This window comes from Sus scrofa, chromosome 14 (genome assembly GCF_000003025.6).
Source record: "Sus scrofa isolate TJ Tabasco breed Duroc chromosome 14, Sscrofa11.1, whole genome shotgun sequence".
Taxonomy (NCBI): Eukaryota; Metazoa; Chordata; class Mammalia; order Artiodactyla; family Suidae; genus Sus; species Sus scrofa.
In genome coordinates, this window is record NC_010456.5 from 104,881,460 (window position 1) to 104,900,903 (window position 19,444).

The window sequence follows — 19,444 nt, forward strand, 5'->3', positions numbered from 1 at the left end:
TGAGAGGAAACTGCAGTAGGAAAGGCCTGGGCTCAGAGAACAGAGCATGAGGCCTGGGAATGCTCAGAAATGCATCTCCTCACAGAGTAAGACTGGTCTATGAGAAAGTGCCCAAACTTATCATTTCTCTTCACAGCCCTAATCATGGAGTTCCGTGGTACTGAAAACAACTGTCAAGGTACTCAGTATTTTTGAAGAGTGCTGCAGAAGTCAATAGAACAGGCTATATTCTCTGTATGGAGAGAAAAAAACCCTTTTTGCCCATAATTGTTTTTTTTTTAAAAAAAAACCTATGCTATTTTTATAGGCAAATAGGTTTTGACACTTTAAAAAAGTTGGGTTACTTGGTCACACCGAGTCCTCCATCAGAGACACCTGCTAATTAAGGAGCAAAGGCAGATGTAAGTGCTTCATGTGCTCCATTTTAAGGGACACGAGAACATGAGAGGAAGGGCTGTGTCCTGATTTTGTTGCAAAACCACCAGAAAGACACCAGCAGCTCCAGGAACCAATGATGAAAGAGGCCCTGTGACTTCAAGATCCAGTGGTTCTTAGTGCAGAAGTTTTGCTGGAAGTTTGTTAAGTCTGTACACGTGTTCCCCTCCCATGTGTGGAAGCCAGGAAGGTGCGTATAAATAAAACCGACTCACAGAACAGGATGTGCATTCGCCCGTTTACCTCATCAAAAAAAGGATTGTTCCCTCGCTTGATTCTTGTTCGGTGTGTCTGACCACAGACGTGGACTTTGACCACAGGTCTGATGTTGTTGCCACTTAATTGCCGGCCCTCGATCACTCGGACACGGATCTGCAAGCACAGAAGGGGAGTTGTCACTGATCCTGTCTGAGCACGACAGGTAAGAGAATCCTCGGGTGTTGCCTCTGCTTGTTCACCTGTAACGACTACTGCTCAGGCCAGCCAGCTTTGCAATGTTTCGGACTGGGAGAGGCCACCTATGCTCATTCCAAGCTGGGAACTGGGGTGGGGCTGCCAAAACCAAGATCAGGAGTGGGGCTGCAATACACCACAGCTGGCCTAGGAAAGCACAGAACAGGGCAGAGGCCATAGCTCAGACTCTGGCCTCCTACCAGGTCTTCCTGGATCCGTAGAGGTACCAACTCACTGCATGGCTGTTTCCTACGGACGTGGCCAGAGCTGTGAAAAATGCCATACCTGTGCTTCTATTCTTGGATGAGCTCTTCCTACCACTAGAGGGGATTTTAGTTCATGGAAGAGCCTCATCTGGATTGACTACATCTGCTGCTGCACGCAGAAGAAAGATGGGGAGCTCTTCCTATTGGGTTGATGCCCTGATGTCCTTTTTTACTAGTTGTATCACCGCCCACAGGCAGTGGCTCCTCCCAGCAACACCACAATTGCCAGAAGCTGGACAACACAGTGGTGCAAAGCAGGGGGGGTGGGGGTTCTGCCATCCCTACCTGGAAGTCCTGTGGCTTGTTAGACAGCATCCGCCGGCTGCTCCTCCCTTTGGTGAGCCTCCGGGCAAGGTGAGCTTCCGACGCCATCCCTCCTGGGCCCTTGGGTCCGGGGACCTTGATGGTATTGTCCAACTCCTCCTCGTCACCGCCATCTTCCTCCTCTTCTCCTAAAACCCCAAAAAGGGATCCAGTCAGAGATGGCCCTCACCCTGTACCTATCTGAACACTTCAGAGAATTTTCCGTGTTCCCGAGGCGGCAGGTGAAGGAGACACCTTTTGGTGACACAGACTTGGGAGGGGTTGTGACTCGGGTATAGATCTTTAGGAAGATGTGTTCCCACGCATCTGGGCACTCATTCCAGCTGTCTCCAAGGTGACCCGGAGAACGTCAAAGGCGTGAGGACAGTGAGAAGAGGAGATGGCGCAAATGAAGGGACCCTGCCAGAAATTCCTCGGATCTGACCTGGAAACCCACCCCGAGCTGAGGTCAGGGGCCTTTCCATGGTTAGGACAGTGAGGTAGAGAAAAGCTGGGGAAAACTGGAGTCTTGCAGGGAGACTTCAACTCCAGCCTTCTTACCGCAGGTCTTTTCCATAGATTTTTTTTTAACTGTTGAGGGTTTGTCTGCTTTCACCCTGAGCCTCATGATCATGAGTGCCTTCTCCACGGGGACCTCACGGCAGATGAGAAACTCACCAAGCAGACTGCGGTGGTCATCATGCTGTCTCCCTTTATCCACTGGTTGTCACCTCCACACACATCTATCCCCTCATTTATCTCCTTAACTTTCCTTCACACTCAGGGGAAAAGACATTTTCTGCTCAGTAGAGCAAACTCCCTCCCCATGCCTGAGATCCCACTTCCTTCTGATTCTTTGGAGGAACCTATAAATGTCCCTCCACTTCAAGTACATCTGGTGGCTCTTTCCCCATAGAGACCTTCCTGCTGCCTTCACATATGTACAGATAAAATCATCTAAAACTCATCTTTGCCTTCTATCTCTCCTCTCTTATTCAGAAACTCTTTAAAACTCAGTGACAAACTTCTGTAATACTTTTTTTGTAATAGACAAAAGGTTTGAACTCCTAGTAATTTGTACAATATATTTTAAGAGAGACTAGAAAACTAACCTCCTTGTCCAAAAAATACCAGCACCTGCACTCCCTACCTTTGGATCCTGAACCTCCTCCTTTACAATGCAAAGTCATATAAAAGATTTAATTTCCATAGGGAATCATCTGTCAGTCACTCACATCATAGTATGAATTAGTTCCATCAGCCTGCCTTGCAGCCTGGCTCCAACATAGCCCTGAAGCCATGTTGCTTGGGTTTGAATCTCAGTTTTGAGTTAAGTCTTTTAATTTCTGTTTCAGTTCCACCACAAGGAAGTAAAAGGTTCCCCGAAGTTCTGCTTCAGACTTTAGCCCAGGAAGACCCCTCCTCCTACAACCACTCCATTCATGCTCAGCCCATCCAAGCCTGGCTCCTATTCTGCAAAGGTCAACCATGGACCTATTCTTGCTAAGCTCAGAGCCCTTTTCTGAACCTTATGCTCCACCTTCCATGGCATTGGACAATGGGGCCCACACATACCTCTCTGAATTGTGCAGCTCTCCTCCTGGGACTCCAACTACATCTTTTCAGTGTCTTCCGAGGCCACCCCTTTTGTCTCCTATTCATCAAGTGTGCCTTCCTGCTCTGTTTCTCAGCCCTCTGCTCCTCTGGCCCAGTGTTCTCTGGAACCACACTTCACAGTCTTTCAAGGAGTCATAGGCCCACAGAATGTTGGACTAGAAAGGACCTTAGAGAGCCTCAGTCCAACCTGCCCCCAATCCCATTTTACAGGTAGAAAAACTGAGGTCCAAGAAGGTGAAGCAACTTGTTAGGTTATTAGGAGCTGAGCTGAAACCAGGACCATGTCTTCACCGTCCCTCAGTAGTTTAAGACTGGATCTAGAAGCAGGCTGCAGGTGAAGGCCTCACTGCTTTCAGGCTCCTCCCACAACTAAGATGAACTCCCTTCGACCCTCCCGGGCCCAAGTGGGATTTCCTCCCTGCCAGGGATTGTTCCACTTGAGGTTGTGGTTGTTTACGGCAGAAGAGGTAAACTGTAGCCCTTTGCAGTGCTAGACTCTGAAGAAGCCGTCATGAAGCTCATGATGGATGCTCCAGATACAGACTGCAGGTAACAAAGAGCCAATTTTCTGGAAACATCTTCTGGTAGTCAGCCTTTAGGCTAAAGGGATGGATCAGAGGGAAACTACACCAGTAGTGCCCTCCACCAGCACCTCCGTGCAGCATCAACAGGATAGCAGAGCAGGAAATCGCCCCTTTCTGTGGCAGGAAGCTATACAGGCTTAAACAATGCTAACACCCTAAGTGTTCCATAAAGAGTGATGGGGACCCCTAGGGCACTGCTGAACACACCCTTCTGTGCAAGCTGTTCCATTACCCAATGTTAGCGGCTGTACTGGCCTGCCCTGTATTGAGACCCAGGCAAGCACCGGAACTACAGCCAAGGAGACCTACTAAGTATGACAATTTTGTGACCAAGGAGGGTCAGGAACTGCTGACTGAATAGGAAGCCACTACTTGTACTTGCTTCCCCGGGTTGTGGAAACAAAGTATTACAAACTAAGTGACTTAAAATAACCAAAATTTCTTCTCTAACAGTTCCAAATCCCAGAATTCCAAAATCAAGGTTTTGGCAGGGCCATGCTCCCTTGGAAGCCTCTAGAGGAAAACTCTTCCTTGCCGCTTACTAGCTGGTGGTTCCTGACAATCCCTGGTGTTCCTTGGCTACTATCTGCATCACTTATTCTTCGTCTCTGTTGATCCATGACCTCCCCACCACAACCACCCCACCCCCATGTGTGTCCATGGGTTCTCACCTATTCTCCTAAGGATACCCGTCATTGGATTTAGGGCCCACCCTAATCCAGTATGACCCCATTTTAACAGATTACATCTACAAAGACCATATTTCCAAACAAGTTCACATTCTGAGGTCCCATGTAGACAGGAATTTGAGAGGCAGGGGACACTATTCAACCCACTACAGTGGCTGTCTTGTGTATCTTTCCAGTTTGCTTCCTCTATTACTCCAGTCCACAAGTCTGCAGTCACACAGGCTGCCCCGATCTATGGATGGCATCACATCCCCTGTCCCTCACTTCCTGCATGTCCTTGCCTTTCTCCTAACCTGCTGGATACCATGATCTAACCCTGCAATTGCTCCTCTACTTGCCCCCCAATCCTTCCCTCCCCCTCCCTTCATTGTACTCACCTGGTTCACCTGACTTTCCATGTACCACACTCCTTCACTCAGGCGACTGAACCCAGAACACACACCTTACTGACTAGTGTCACTTTAATTTCATGCTCTCGAACTTTCAGTGGACTCACAGAATTGCCCCGTCATTCTACCATGTTTTCAAGGCACCCAGTTCGAAGTTATGCTAAATCCTGGTTTGAGATGGCCACTGATTAGCCAACAAGGTCAAATCCCTTTACTCTTTTTTTTTTTTTTTTTTGACTTTTTGCCCTTTTCTAGGGCCACTCCTGTGGCATACAGAGGTTCCCAGACTAGGGGTCTAATCGCAGCTGTAGCCACTGGCCTATCTATGCCAGAGCCACAGCAACAGGGGATCCGAGCTGCACCTGCAACCTACACCACAGCTCACGGCAATGCCGGATCCTTAACCCACTGAGCAAGGCCGGGATCGAACCCGCAACCTCATGGTTCCTAGTCGGATTCGTTAACCACTGAACCACGAAGGGAACTCCAAATCCCTTTACTCTTCTGATGTGCCACCTATTTTGCACCTTGAAAGCTTCCAACACACTGTCTATTCTTCTCACCATCAGCCCATGACTTGCCTTCTTATTTTGCTGAGAAAGCAGGCAATGAGCTTGGCCAGGGCCATCCTGGCCAGCAGGCCCCTTTATTTAAACACTTCCCAGGGCTTTCATCTTTTCCGCCTAAGCACTGAAGGGCCACCATCCTGCCTAATCCTCTTCCTTTCCTTGATGGAGAGTCCTTTCTCCATGAATATTTTAAGGTTTTTGGGTCAATATTTACTATTTCCTCATAGCAATCTTGTTTATCCAGAGTTCTAGAATGCCAGCCTCTGCCTGTAATATTAATTTTGCTTCTCATGATGAGATCTTGTTAAATGGTGATACTGGTTAAGGCAGAATTTCATTACTTTGGGCCAAAGGTCATTGCAAAAATCAGAACAAAGGGCTAGTGTGATATCTTCAGTTTAAGCTAAAAAGTAACAAGGCAGAGCAGGAGAGAGTTTTTAAGCATGAAAACATATTAGAAATAACATGTTGACTGAGCTAGAATGTTGAATAATAACTTTGCTGAGTTTCTAACATGCTAGAAGTTATATAAATGCCTACACTGAACCATAAGCAATTCATTACTCTCCACTTTGAATTTTGGGTAAACAGCACTACATGGGCCCTAGGAATCTTCTGGAGTGAATCCAATACACTGACCAAAGCGAAAGTACCATGGAAGAGCCTGTAACCCAACAGTGATACAAACAGGGGCTTGCAGGGAAATTCTGGCAGCACCTGACTTTGTCCATTTTTTTTTTTTTTTTTTTTTTTTTTTGCTTTTTAGAGCCGCACTGGGGGCATATGTAGGTTCCCAGGCTAGGGGTCTAATCAGAGCTGTAGCCACGAGCCTACACCATATCCACAGAAACGCCAGATCCTTAACCCACTGATCAAGGCCAGGGTTCGAAACCGCGTCCTCATGGATCCTAGTCAGATTCATTTCCGCTGGGCCACAAGGGGAACTCTCTGGCCGCACCTGCCTTTCACTGATTGAGACTGTGAGCCAAACTAGGAAACACAGCCCAAAGAGCTCTGTTTGAGTCTGGATAAGATAATGTTAATCAAGTAAAAAGCTCAACTTGGAGTTCCCATTTCCTATGTGGTATAGGTCGCAGATGTGGCTTGGATCTGGTGTGGCTGTGGCTGTGGTGTAGGCTGGCAACTGCAGCTCTGACGCAACCCTATCCCAGTAACTTCCATCAGTCACAGGTACAGCCCTAAAACAAACAAACAATCAAACAAAAAACAACTAAACATACACATACCCTGCCAATCAGTGATACGTTCCTTGGTATTTGTCCAAAGGAATTGAAAACCTATGTCCAAACAAAAATCTGCTCATGGATGTTTATAGAAGCTTTACCTATAATTGCCAAATTTGGAAGCCAAGATGTCCTTCAATAAGCAAATGGATAAATAAACTGTGGGTATCCCCAAACAACGGAGTATTATTCAGCAATAACAAAATGGTTTATCAAGTCATGAAAAAACACGGAGGAACCTTAAATGTGTATTGCTGCAGTTCCCCTCGTGGCGCAGTGGAAATGAGTCTAAGAACCATGAGGTTGCAGTTTCGATCCCTGGCCTCGCTCTGGCGTTGCTGTGAGCTGTGGTGTAGCTCAGAACTGGCATTGCTGTGGCTCCGGTGTAGGCTGGCAGCCACAGCTCTGATTAGACCCCTAGCCTGGGAACCTCCATGTGCCGCGGGTGCGGCCCTAAAAAGATAAAAAGACAAAAAAAAAATTTTTTTAATGTACTAGGGAGTTCCTCTCGTGGGTCAGTGGTTAATTAGTATCCATGAAGACATGGGCACAATCCCTGGCCACGAGCTGTGGTGTAGGTCGCATATGGGGCTCAGGTTCCACGTTGCGATGGCTGTGGTGTAGGCCGGCAGCTGCAGCTCTGACTGAACCCCTAGCCTGGGAACTTCCATATGCCTCTGGTGTGGCCCCAAAAAGACAAAAAAATAAAATATAAATAAAATTTTTAAAATGTACTATTCTGGTGAGTGATACTGATAATGGGGAAGGCTACGCATGTGGGGCAGAGGGTAAGTGGGAAGTCTCCGTATCTTCTTCTCAGTTTTGTGATAAATCTAAAACTGCTCTTTAAAAAAGAGCCTAAAAAAGCAAAACGAAATAAAACATGAACCTCTCAAGTATCAATCCTTGTAATCTATGGTCAGAATTAGTTTCTTCAACTTGTAGAGGTGAATTTTCAAATTTCTTTGCAGAACCCACTACATGTGGAGGGTAACCTTTCGAATCACTATTAGCAGTTGTGAACAGTGGTTATCACAGGAGGAGGGACTAAGAGATTGTTATTTTCTTGTGTCTTATCTTCTGTGATGTTTACATTTTTACAAGCAGATATTGCTTCTTAACTTAAAAAATCCCAAGTTCATGTTTCAAAATTTGAAGAGATCTATATAAATTAGAGGAAGCAGACTCATTACTTTTACGTAAAATGATAAAAAAAAAATTTTAAAAGGCAATTTAAGGGAAATGAGAAAAACAACTTCTGGACCAGATGTTCTGTTTATGTTAAGGTCTGCAGTGGCAGGACATATAGCTGCCTTGCTTTTACTTCTCTGTCTCATGTTTGTTGGTCTTATTTCCCCCCAAGACGATAAGTTGTTAGGTTTTCTTTTCCTTAGCATCCTCCCTAGCATGGAGTTGTACTAAGTTCTCAAAGATATCTTTGCTTAGTTGAACTGCACTGAACATTAAGATTTTTTTTAAAAAGTTTTCTCTGAAAACATCCAAATAGTCTAGGACATTAAAAGATTTTTTTAGGGGAGTTCCTATTGTGGCTCAGTGGGTTACGAACCTGACTAGTATCCACGAGTATGTGGGTTCAATCCCTGGCCTCGCCCGGTGGGTTAAGGATCCAGTGTTGCTGTGGCTGTGGTGTAGGCCAGCAGCTGCAGCTCCAGTTTGACCCCTAGACCAGGAACTTCCATATGTCATGGATGTGGCCCTAAAAAGAAAAGAAAAAAACAAAGAAAGAAAGAAAGAAAGGAAAGGAAATAAAGAAAGAAAGATAGATTTTTTTTAACTACTGAGAAAAACTTTTTCTTTTCTTTTTTTTTTTTTTTTTTTGACTACACTCAGTGATATGTGAAAGTTCTCAGGCCAGGAATCAAATCCCAGCTACGGCAACAACCCAAGCCACTGCAGTGACAATGCCAGATCCTTAACCTGTTGTACCATAAGGGAACTTCAGAAAAGTTTCTTTTAGACAGATTATGAAGTCACCATTCAGAATGCCACCCTTGATCTAGCTGAAGTGAATGTTAATCTTACAGTCCCTAAGAGATAGCGCTTCTAGATCAAAGAAACCTGTTTGCTTTTTTTAATTTTTTTTAATTTTTTTTCTTTTTTAGGGCCACACCTGCAGCATATAGAAGTTCCTGGACTAGGGGTCAAACTGGAGCTGCAGCTGCCCACCAATGCCCCAGCCACAGCAACACCAGATCCAAGCCACATCTGCGACCTACACCACAGCTCATGGCAACACTGGATCCTTAACCCACTGAGCGAGGTCAGAGATCAAACCCAAATCCTCATGGATACTAGTTAAGTATGTAACCTGCTGAGCCACAGCAGGACTCTCTGAAACCTGTTTGTCTTTTAAATGAAGGAATTTCACTTTGTCATTTCACACACATAAAATTGCCCTGTGGACACGGCTCATTTGCAGGTCAGCACTTGGTAACATTCTTTGTTTGGGATCCAAATAAAAGGAAGCCAAGTTCTGGCTCATTTGCTATCTCCATCCAGCAGTGTCAGGTCTTCTGAGGCAGACCTTGGCCAACTGCTGTCATGGGCTCCACCGGGAGTCAGCTTCCTAAAAGGATGGGGGACTCTCCGCCCTTAGGCACTGCTGGAGCACTGGTGCTGCCAAGCCAACCCACAGGGTGAGAAGAAAGGGCCTCGGGCAAAGGAAGCCTGGCTGGCAAGGGTTTTCTCCCCAGTGGGTTTAAAAGTTCAAGAGGTGGTATTTTTCTCATTTCTAAGGAAATCAACCATCTTGGGAGATGGGACCGCCCCTTATACTCTAAATAGCTAAAATAAACTGCTTATTCTCAAAGTCTTTCTGGTCCACTAGGACAGAACTTTTTTTTTTTTTTTTTTTTTTTTTTTTTAAAGCATTTAGTCATCTCAACATGACTCTGAGCCAAACCAGATCATTCTCCTCTCACAGCTCTGCTTTTTAGAGGAAACAATGAATGCTCATACAGACTGTGGCTTTCAACTGAACTTATGACTACAAGCCATCCAGAATTTTTTAATGATAATAACAATAATAATGATAATGATAACCACACTAAGGTAATACAAACTATATGCCAGGTATGGAGCTAAGTGCCTTCTATGCATTATCTCATTTAATCATTGCAACCACTTTATGATGTACATGTTACTATTCTCCCCACCTTACAGTAAAGAAAGCTGAGATTCTGAGAGGTTAAGTGTCTTGCCTAAGGTCACATGGCTAGTTAACAATAGACACAGAATGCAACTTAGGCCAGTCTGACTGCAAAGCCCTTGCTCTGATCCATAATGATACACCTTCAGGAAACAAAAGTCTTGTCTTTAAACCTGGACTGAAAGTTCCTGGAGGGCAGGATCTATATCTTAAAGAATTTACCACTCCCAGCACTGCAGCAACAAGCAATGTGTCAGCAAATCGTGCAACCAATTTATTTATCTTTTTTTTTTTTTTTTTTTTTTTGTCTTTTTAGGGCTGCACCTGCAGCATATGGAGGTTCCCAGGCTAGAGGTCTAATTGGAGCTGTAGCTGTTGGCCTATGCCACAGCAATGCCGGATCCTTAACCCACTGAGCAAGGCCAGGGATCGAACTGCAACCTCGGGGTTCCTAGTCAGATTTGTTAGCCACTGAGCCATGACGGGAACTCCTATTTATCTTTTTTTTAATTAGGCTATAGGAGTTCCTGTCATGGATCATCGGTTAAAGAACCCGACTAGTATATATGAGGACACGGGTTTGATCCCTGGCATTGCTCAGTGGGTTAAGGATCCAGTGTTGCCCTGAGCTGTGGTGTAGGTTACAAATGTAGCCCAGATCCCTCATTGCTGTGGTTGTGGCGTAGGCCGGAAACTACAGCTCTGATTCAACCCCTGCCTGGGTTTCTCCATATGCTTCAGGTGCAACCCCAAAAAGAAAAAAAAAAAAGAAAAAAAAATAGGGTATAGTTGATTCACAGTATTCTGTCAATTTCTGCTATACAGCACAGTGACCCAGTCATACATATGCATACATTCTTTTTCTTGTATTATCTTCCATCATGTTGTATCCCGAGAGATTGGGTATAGTTCCTTGTGCTGTACAGTAGGAACTATACCTCATTGCTTATCCATTCTAAACGTAATAGTTTGCATCGACAACCCCAAATTCCCAGTCCACCCCACTTCCTCCCTCCTCCCCCTTGGCAACCATAAGTCTGCTGTTCATGTCCATGAGTCTCTTTCTCTTTTGTACATAGATTCACTTGTGCCATATTTTAGATTCCACATATAAATGATATCCTACGGTATTTGTCTTTCTCTTTCTGACTTCATTTCGTATGAGAATCTCTAGTTGCATTCATGTTACTCCATAAACACTAAGAAGTTGTGTGGTGCCAGTTCACTATAAACTCTAAGTTTACTCTTTCTACTTGAATGAAACAGTGTTATTTTTCCCTAAAGGCCGGGCTGAAGGGGTATCACAGAAGAGCCCACTTAACATTTTGGCTCTTGACATGGAAAAATCATAATGAAACTCTTTTTTCTAACAGTGGACAAGGCTAAAGAGTGTTTTCCCAAAGTCATGCCCACTTGTAACCACACGTGACCGTATTGGAAACAGAAGTCTGTGTAGATGTAATCAAGTTACCCTGAAATCAGACTGGATGGCGGTGGGCCTATTCTAACGACTGGTGCCCGTATAAGACGTGAGAACAGAGTTACCATCGTGGCACAGCAGAAACGAATCCGACTAGGAACCATGAGGTTGCGGGTTCCATCTCTGGCCTTGTTCAGTGGGTTAGGGATCTGGCATTGCCATGAGCTGTGGTGTAGGTCGTAGACGTGGCTCGGCTCTGTTGTTGCTGTGGCTGTGGTGTAGACTGGCAGCTGTAGCTCCCATTTGATCCCTGGCCTGGGAACCTCCATATGCTGTGGGTGTGGCCCTCAAAAGCAAAAAAAAAGACGTGAGAACTTGGACACAGACACACACCAAGAGGTCCCTGTGAGGACAAGGACACATGGGGAGAACACTGTGATGACAGAGGCAGGGACTAGAGTGACGGAGCTACAAACCAAGGGACACCAAAGACTGTCAGCAACCACCAGAAGCTGGGAGAGTGGCGTGGAACTATTTCCCTCAGAGTCCCTTCAAGGAACTGTCCCTGTCGACACTGATTTCAGAATTCTAGCCTCCAGAGCTGTGAGAGGATATATTTCCACCATTTGAGCCACTTCGTTTGTGGTACTTTACCATAGCAGCCTTAGGAAACTAATAAACAGGATCTGGCTTAGAAACAATATCAGTATAAGAAAAAGTACCCTGATCCTCCCAATTCAGAGGCTATACCTAATAGCCCATAAGTCAGGGCTGCCTTTTGGGGGCCAGAAAGTACCTCCTGTCATTCCCAGGCTAATGCGAATGCTGGTGACAGCAGGCATGGGCAGAGGAGGCAGGAAGGAAAGGGGTCAGACCACTGGATTCAGCCCCTGATGGAACGCTGCTCAGGACTGCACTGTTTCCTCTGTGGTGTATTCACTGTCACTGCTGTGGCAGCAAAGGGTTCCAGGGATGCTCCTGAACCACTTCAGGGACCTTGTGGGGCCGAGAGTGTCTGAGGACCATGCAGCATGCCCCTGGGGCCAGTGGGCAGAGGGTGAAGGCACTGCATGCTGCTGATGTGCTGGTGCCCTTACAAAAGTAAAGGGGCTATGCCACCCCCAGCTGTCCCCAAGGAAGAGCGGGCCAGCTGACCCATGCTGGACATTCACAATTGCTTGAAATAGGCCCCAACTTTAATATTGGGCCATCCAAGGGGTAGGTGAGCAAGGACAGTGGCTGGAATAAGGCTGAGGCAGACAAGAAGTTACCCAGGAAGGAGGCAGACATCACCGGGCGGGAAAGGAGGTGCTGCTGCAGGTGCCAGGAAGACCCCATAGGCAGCCACAGAGCTGAGTTCAGAACCAAGATGCAATCAAGTTACTCTGAGGTTAGACTGGATCAGGGTTGGTCTATTCCAAATGCAGAGAAGACAGGAACTGGGGAGCCAAGCCTGGCAGAAACCAGAGCCAGGGCACCTTCCTAGGAGGGAGGATTTCAAGGCAGCAGGTGAGTGTGCCAGGACGAGGGGCCCTTCCTGCCTGGGGTACATACCAAGGCTGGGGAGATGTGCCTCTGGGCACAGGAAGGGACAGATTCATGTTTAGCATCATGTCACCTTGGAAAGACACTAAGAGGAGGCCTAACTCAGTGTTATGAAAGGCCTGACCATTTTACAGACTTTTTTCCACCTAAGGCCTCAAACTCAGCCTCAGTCCCGAGACCCCACCATCCAGAGCAATACCTCATGGCCCTGGATGACCTCACCCACATCAGAGAACAAGAAACACAGGAGGGAAGCATTTGCTGAAAGGACCGGGGGCTGTTCCGAGGCTGGGAAGGCCCAGGGAGAAAGGGGCTCCAATCCAAGGGCCGACCATGAGACTGGCCCTGACAGCACAGCCTGGTGATTCCACATTTAGGAGGAAGAGACACGTGACAGGGAAAAGAGGCCACTCCTGAAATTCACATCCAGGCGAGATCATATGGGGTACAATCCACAAACCCAAAGCAAAGCCTTGCTGGGACCTTCTGCTGGAGTCTGTGTGCTGGACAGGCTCATGTGAGAAGCTCAGGAAGGGCCTGTCTTGCTGTCCCCTCTCCCTTGAAGGGCATTTCATAAACCCTTATAATGTCCCAGTTCAGGGCAGCTTCACCTGCCTCTCGGGGCCCTGTCTAGGAGGGCAGGGAGCTACAGATAGTACAGTGACAAGGGACGCTTTCTTGGAGAGTCCTCATGAGCCTTTAGTAGACTCCCCCTGGCACCCTGGCATAGGCTGGGCCTTCCAAGGGGTCAGCTTACCTCCCATGCCTGGCACGCTGGTCCCACTGGGGTCGTTTGGATGTGGAGCTGAAGGCGGATCATAGCCGATCACCAAGTCAATGGTGGCCTGGGAAGAAATAATTCAATGCAAACAGAATCAGGGCAGAGCATCACAATGCTACAGACTAGGAGTTCCCCTTGTGGTTCACGGGTTGTCTCCGTGAAGATGTGGGTTTGATTCCTGGCCTCACTCAGTGGGTTTAGGATCTGGCGTTGCCATGGCTGTGACGTAGGCCTCAGCTTCAACTCCAATTTGACTCCTAGCCCAGGAACTCCCATATGCCACAGGTAAGGCCATAAAAAGAGAAAGAAAAAAAAAATGCTGTAGACTGAACACAAACTAATTCAGCAGGAGAAGTCTAGAAGGGATGAGCAGGGGAATGGGAAAGTGAGAAGAGAAAGAAAGAAAGATGACACATCCTCTGCTATTGATATCACTCACGTGTGAGCCCAGGTGGTGTGGGAACCCTGGGAAAGCAGTTACCTGTACAGGTGGCCAAGTGTATCATTGCTAAGGGGCATCCTCCTACTGGAGGGAAGTTGTGACAAGCAAGCATGAACTTGTCTTGAGCCTCCTTCCCAGGCTGAAAATGGCCTCCACTCACAGAATTACAGTCACAGCGGCTCATTCTAAGTGATTAGGTTCTTTGTTTGCTCATTAACTTTTTAACTGCTGAAATGTATCCTCACACTTCTCTCTCAAAAAAATTTTAAGCGACTAACAGAAAGTGACAGAACAATATGATTCATAAAACAAGGCTTTTAAAAAAGGGAAACAAGTCTGATTAAAGAGGAAACAAATATGCAAAACATGAAGCTGAAGATAAGGGTGACCCTGGAGTTCCCTTTGTGGCACAGCAGAAACAAACCAACTAGAATCTATGAGGATGTGGGTTCCATCCTCAGTGGGTCAGGAATCCGGTGTTGCCCTGAGCTGTGGTGTAAGTCACAGACGCGGCTCGGATCCCACGTTGCCAGGGCTGTGGTGTAGGCTGAGAGCTGTAGCTCTGATTTGACCCCTGGGCTGGGAACCTCCATATGCCATAGGTGCGGCCCTAAAAAGAAAAATAAGTGTTATCCTTCTTGCATTAAATGTGACCCCATGATGGCTAGAAGCCAGGCAAGAAGGAGAACAGAGAATGTTACATAACTTTTCATCATCAGAAAGGAAGAAATATACTAGCTCGTTACAGGACATAAAGTTACTTCTGTTTTAAAAATCCAATTTAGGTCTCTCACATGGGGTATGATTTTAGGGCAGAGATTTCTGTGCTTTTATATTTCATGAACTGACAAAATTTCAAAACTGTTTGCTGGGGGACTCAACATAGAGTCATTGACTTATTTTGCCAAACATGCCCACAGCTGTGATGATCTACTATTAGGATCATTTCATAAAATAAAGGACCTTTCATAACCAAAATGAGGAAGGACAAACCTCGGAATAAAAGGAGGCCTTTGCAAATAAGGACCGCGTGTACACACACACACACACACACACACACACACACACACCAAACCGTCATGGCTCAGTGGAAATGAATCTGACTAGTATCCATGAGGATGCGGGTTTGATCCCTGGCCTCGCTCAGGGGGTTAAGATCCAGCATTGCCCTGAGCTGTGGTGTAGTTCGCAGATGCAGCTCGGATCTGGTGTTGCTGTGGCTGTGCTATAGGCTGGCAGCTGCAGCTCTGATTCAGCCCCTAGCCTGGGAACTTCCATGTGCTGAAGGTATGGCCCTAAAAAGCAAAAAAGAAAAGAAAAAAGAAAGAGAAAAATCAAGTTCACCTAATTTATAGTTCTATAAATGAATACAGGAAAAAAGCCACATCACTTGCAAAGGCACCTATTTATGTCAAAACCAGTAGGTCTGTATGTGTGCACTTGCGTGCATAGTAAGCTAGCTATAATTTCACACTCTTAATGACCCTTTGCTTGGCCACCTCACTTCAAAGCCATTCGACAAGAAGGAAAGGCTTACCCCAGTCTCTTGTCCTCTTTCGTTTAGCAGGGAGGTTAGTTTGTAGGGCAGGGATCTGCTCTGGTCACCAACCAGGTCCTTCAGGGCTACAGTGGCTGTGCCAATTAATCTGCAGGAGAAACAGAAAGCACAGAGTGGCCTAAATAAGTGACAGGCTTCCATTTACTCACTGGACTTCCCAGTTTCCTCCCTCATCATCTGCTATCTTTAACATCACTCATAATGAAATGTGGGCCATTTTGTGGTCTCCCTAGCAGGGCATTTTGGCAGTATTCATCAGATATCAGCCATCGGTTCTCCAAAACAGTCATTTCAAAGTCAACTATGGTGTGAAATTTCAAGTTATGAATGAGATTGATGGCTAAGAGGCAAAGACTGAATATAATCCCCAAAAATCCAGGAAGAGAGAAAAGCAGGACTAATTTTAGGCATTATTCTGTAATGGACATTGAAAAGGACTCATAAAACATTGCCCACTGTAGGAATTCCCGATATGGCACAATGAGTTAAGGATCTGGCATTGCCAGAGCTGCAGCATAGGTTGACCTGTGGCTCAGATCGATCCCTGGCCTGGGAACTTCCATATGCTGCAGGTGAGGCCCTAAAAGCCAAAAAAGGGCTTCCCAAGTAGACCTTCTTGAAGTATAAATAGGTTGCTAGTTTACTGATGGGGCAATTTGCTCTGGAGCATCATTTAAAAGCTGGATGTGTGTACTTCTCTCTCTTCCTGGACCATGAGGGACTACGTTCAGCCCCTACCACTTACCCCTCAATATTTGCAGTGACTTATACTAACCAATAGCAGATATGATAGCATGGAATATCATTAACATAAAATTAGAAAACTTAGCATCAAATCCTTGAAATGAAAGAAGGGATTCATTATATAAAAAAAACCATGGTGAAGAAACTGTAGTTGGAACACAAAAATAGCTCTGGGCTTTCAGGCAAAAATAATCAGGAAAGTTCACCTTATAGAGAAATGCTCATTTTATTTTAAAATGCAGTACATTTTCGGGAGTTCCTGTCCTGGCTCAGCAGAAACAAATCTGACTAGTATCCGTGAGAACACAGGTTCGATCCCTGGCCTCGCTCAGTGGGTTAAGGATCCAGCATTGCCGTGAGCTGTGCTGTAGGTCGCAGATGTGGCTCTGCTCTGGCGTTGCTGTGGCTGTGGCGTAGGCCAGCGGCTACAGCTCCGATGCACCCCTTAGCCTAGGAGCCTCCATATGCCACAGGCGCGGCCCTCAATAAAATAAAATAAAATGTAGTACATTTTCTTTTAAAATCAGGAGGTGAAAACTGATGTCAACATAGGTACATTTTGAACTAACATATATCTGTATTCTCTTCCCCCACTCGGACCTCAGAAATAGGACCAGATGATAGATCTGGGGTCTGTCACCTAAACACATACATCCAGTGACTCAGCAATCTGAATAAGTAACTTCACTTTCCTGTAAATAGATACATTGCATGAGACCAAAAATTGCTAGTGGAGCCCTGTTTCACCTAATTTACCCAGTGATGCAAATCACTTGCACCTGGTTTCTTGGAAGCATGTCCCATCTTGGACAGAAGATGCTCAGCAACTGGGAGAGATTTTCATCTCTTCTAAGATCACAAGTAGAGCCAATAATTGACAATGGAAAAGAAACATTTTGCCTCCAGAGGATTAAGAGTGAACTTCTTAGCCCTTTCAGGTCAATACAGAAACGAGGTCTCTCCTCAATGCTGAGAACTGATAGAACCCTCACAGAGCAATTTTTCAGATGAGTATGTTCACTCAGTATGTTTGTTAGATTTTTTTCTAACATGAGTATGTTGTCTTCTCACTTGGATTTTTATTCCCCTGACATACTGGGTCTACCCATGATGTTTATCCATGACTCCATCTCCACCTGATGAAACAGGTAAACAAACCTCCCACACCAGGTAAGAGCCCCTGGCAAAAAAATCTCTTCCACATCTCCCTAAGCCCTACCTAGTGTGAGCCCAAGGAGGATTTTGCTCCATGTTTAAAAAATAAGACAGTAGGCCAAGGAGTTGGTTAATTTATTTTTACAAAGAAGAACAAAATGAGAAAACTAGAGGTTTAAAAGTTATCTGACTGGTACTCACCTTGAAAGACAAGGAAACACACAGGATTTTATTCCTCATGGTTCCATGTTTCATAACCCAATTTATGATTAAAACCATAACACTGTGCACTTGAACATGTACTGATTTGCTTTGGCTAAGGCCAGGATGACCTGAATCTCTATCAACAATAAATAATTCTTGGAACAAAACAAAAAATACAGCGTGCACGGACAGTGCTGAAGTGGAAAGAGGGCTGGGCTGGGGTTGGACCAGCATTTATCAATCTCGGCACTAATGACATTTTGAACTGGATAATTCTTTGTTTGGCGGGGGGCGGGGGGAGGGGCTGCTGTCCTATGCCTTCTCAGATGCTCAGCAGTGTCACTGGCCTCTATCTTTATAGCATCTCTACAAATCACCAGTTGTCCCCTGATAGGCAGAAGTGCCCCAGGTTGAGAACCATGAGGTTAGACAATTCCTGTTCTTGTCCTAATTCTGTGTTCCAACTTCCTTTGAGCCCTTGCCTAAGTCACTCAACTCTCTGAGCCCACTTCATCATCTGTAAATGAATGGCTTGAAATAAATTACTCTCCAGTCCCTTTTCAACTCTAAAAGTCTGGTACTGGCTTACGTATGTCTACTCAGAAAACTACTGGGAGTTCCCATCGTGGCTCAGTAGTTAACGAATCCGACTAGGAACCATGAGGTTGCAGGTTTGATCCTTGGCCTCGCTCAGTGGGTTAAGGATCCAGCGTTGCTGTGAGCTGTGGTGTAGGTTGCAGACAAGGCTTGGATCCCACGTTGCTGTGGCTGTGGCAGTGGCCGGCAGCTGCAGCTCCGATTCAACCCCTAGCCTGGGAACCTCCATATGCTGTGGGAAGTGGCCCTAGAAAAGGCAAAAAGACAAAAAAAGAGAAAACTACCTCACGTTAAATATTCATTTTCTCTTCAAGTGTTTGTTCCTTGATTTAGGGGGAAAATATCTTAGAATATGACTATGATGAATAATCCAGAATACGAGGCAAGCTTTCTGCCCTCAAAAGTACTGGCCTAAAATATCATGAGTCAAACTTAAACCCACATAAGATGTCAGGAGGAAAGGCTAGACCAATAAGAGAAGTGTGGAACACAGTGAACGTTAGGTAAGGCAACAGGGAGTGGTGGGTCTTGTGACTAACTGAAGAGAACAGGCTTGCCTAAGATATAAAGCCCATCTGCTGATCCTTAATGGCCCTGAATGGTTTTACAACCTCCCTTCTGACTCAAACATATCCATCTTATCCATTGCTCCCCTTCCCCATGAGAGAGTGTGAGAGGATGGTAACACATCCACTAGGAACAGAGTAAAATAAAAGAAGCCAATCGTAAAGTCTGACCTCAATTCCTTCTTTCAGAAACCTTATAGTCCTATTTCTTTTTTCTTTCTTTCTTTCTTTTTTTTTTTTTTTTTTTTGGTCCTTTTAGGGCCACACTCACAGCATTATGGAGGTTCCCAGGATAGGGGTTGAATCAGAGCTATAGCACCAGCCTACACCAGAGCCATAGCAACGCCAGACCCGAGCCGCGTCTGTGACCCACACCACAGCTCACGGCAACACGAGATTCTTAACCCAATGAGTAAGGCCAGGGATCGACCCTAAGTCCTCATGGATATTCCTTTCTGCTGAGCCACAACAGGAACTCCTAAAGCTATTTCTTAAGATTTGCTTTTTTGTCATGAAATTCTGATGCTTGTGTGGGGAGGTGGGAAGGAGGAAGACATAAAAGAAAACATAAACTACACTTCTTTCTATAGTAAAGATAGTATGTGTTTGATTGAAAGCCTACAAAGACTTTAATCCCCCAAATATTTTTAACAGCTAGGCTGGTTTGAAGGAAAAATGTAAACAGTTACAACTTCTAAGAGCTTTCACTGTGAG

General features: G+C 45.6%; 1 protein-coding gene across 5 annotated transcripts in view; it reads right to left on the bottom strand.

The window, feature by feature from the left end:
- Window positions 1-19,444, bottom strand: part of MYOF (myoferlin) — a 170,699-nt gene that overhangs the window by 110,946 nt on the left and 40,309 nt on the right. For all 5 annotated transcript variants that reach the window (XM_021073854.1, XM_021073852.1, XM_021073856.1 and 2 more), the window contains exons 4-7: window positions 15,444-15,552; window positions 13,441-13,528; window positions 1,440-1,606; window positions 679-807 (exon numbers count right to left, since the gene is read on the bottom strand). In XM_021073854.1, coding sequence (XP_020929513.1) covers window positions 679-807; window positions 1,440-1,606; window positions 13,441-13,528; window positions 15,444-15,552 — 493 coding nt within the window. The remainder of the gene's footprint in view (window positions 1-678; window positions 808-1,439; window positions 1,607-13,440; window positions 13,529-15,443; window positions 15,553-19,444) is intronic.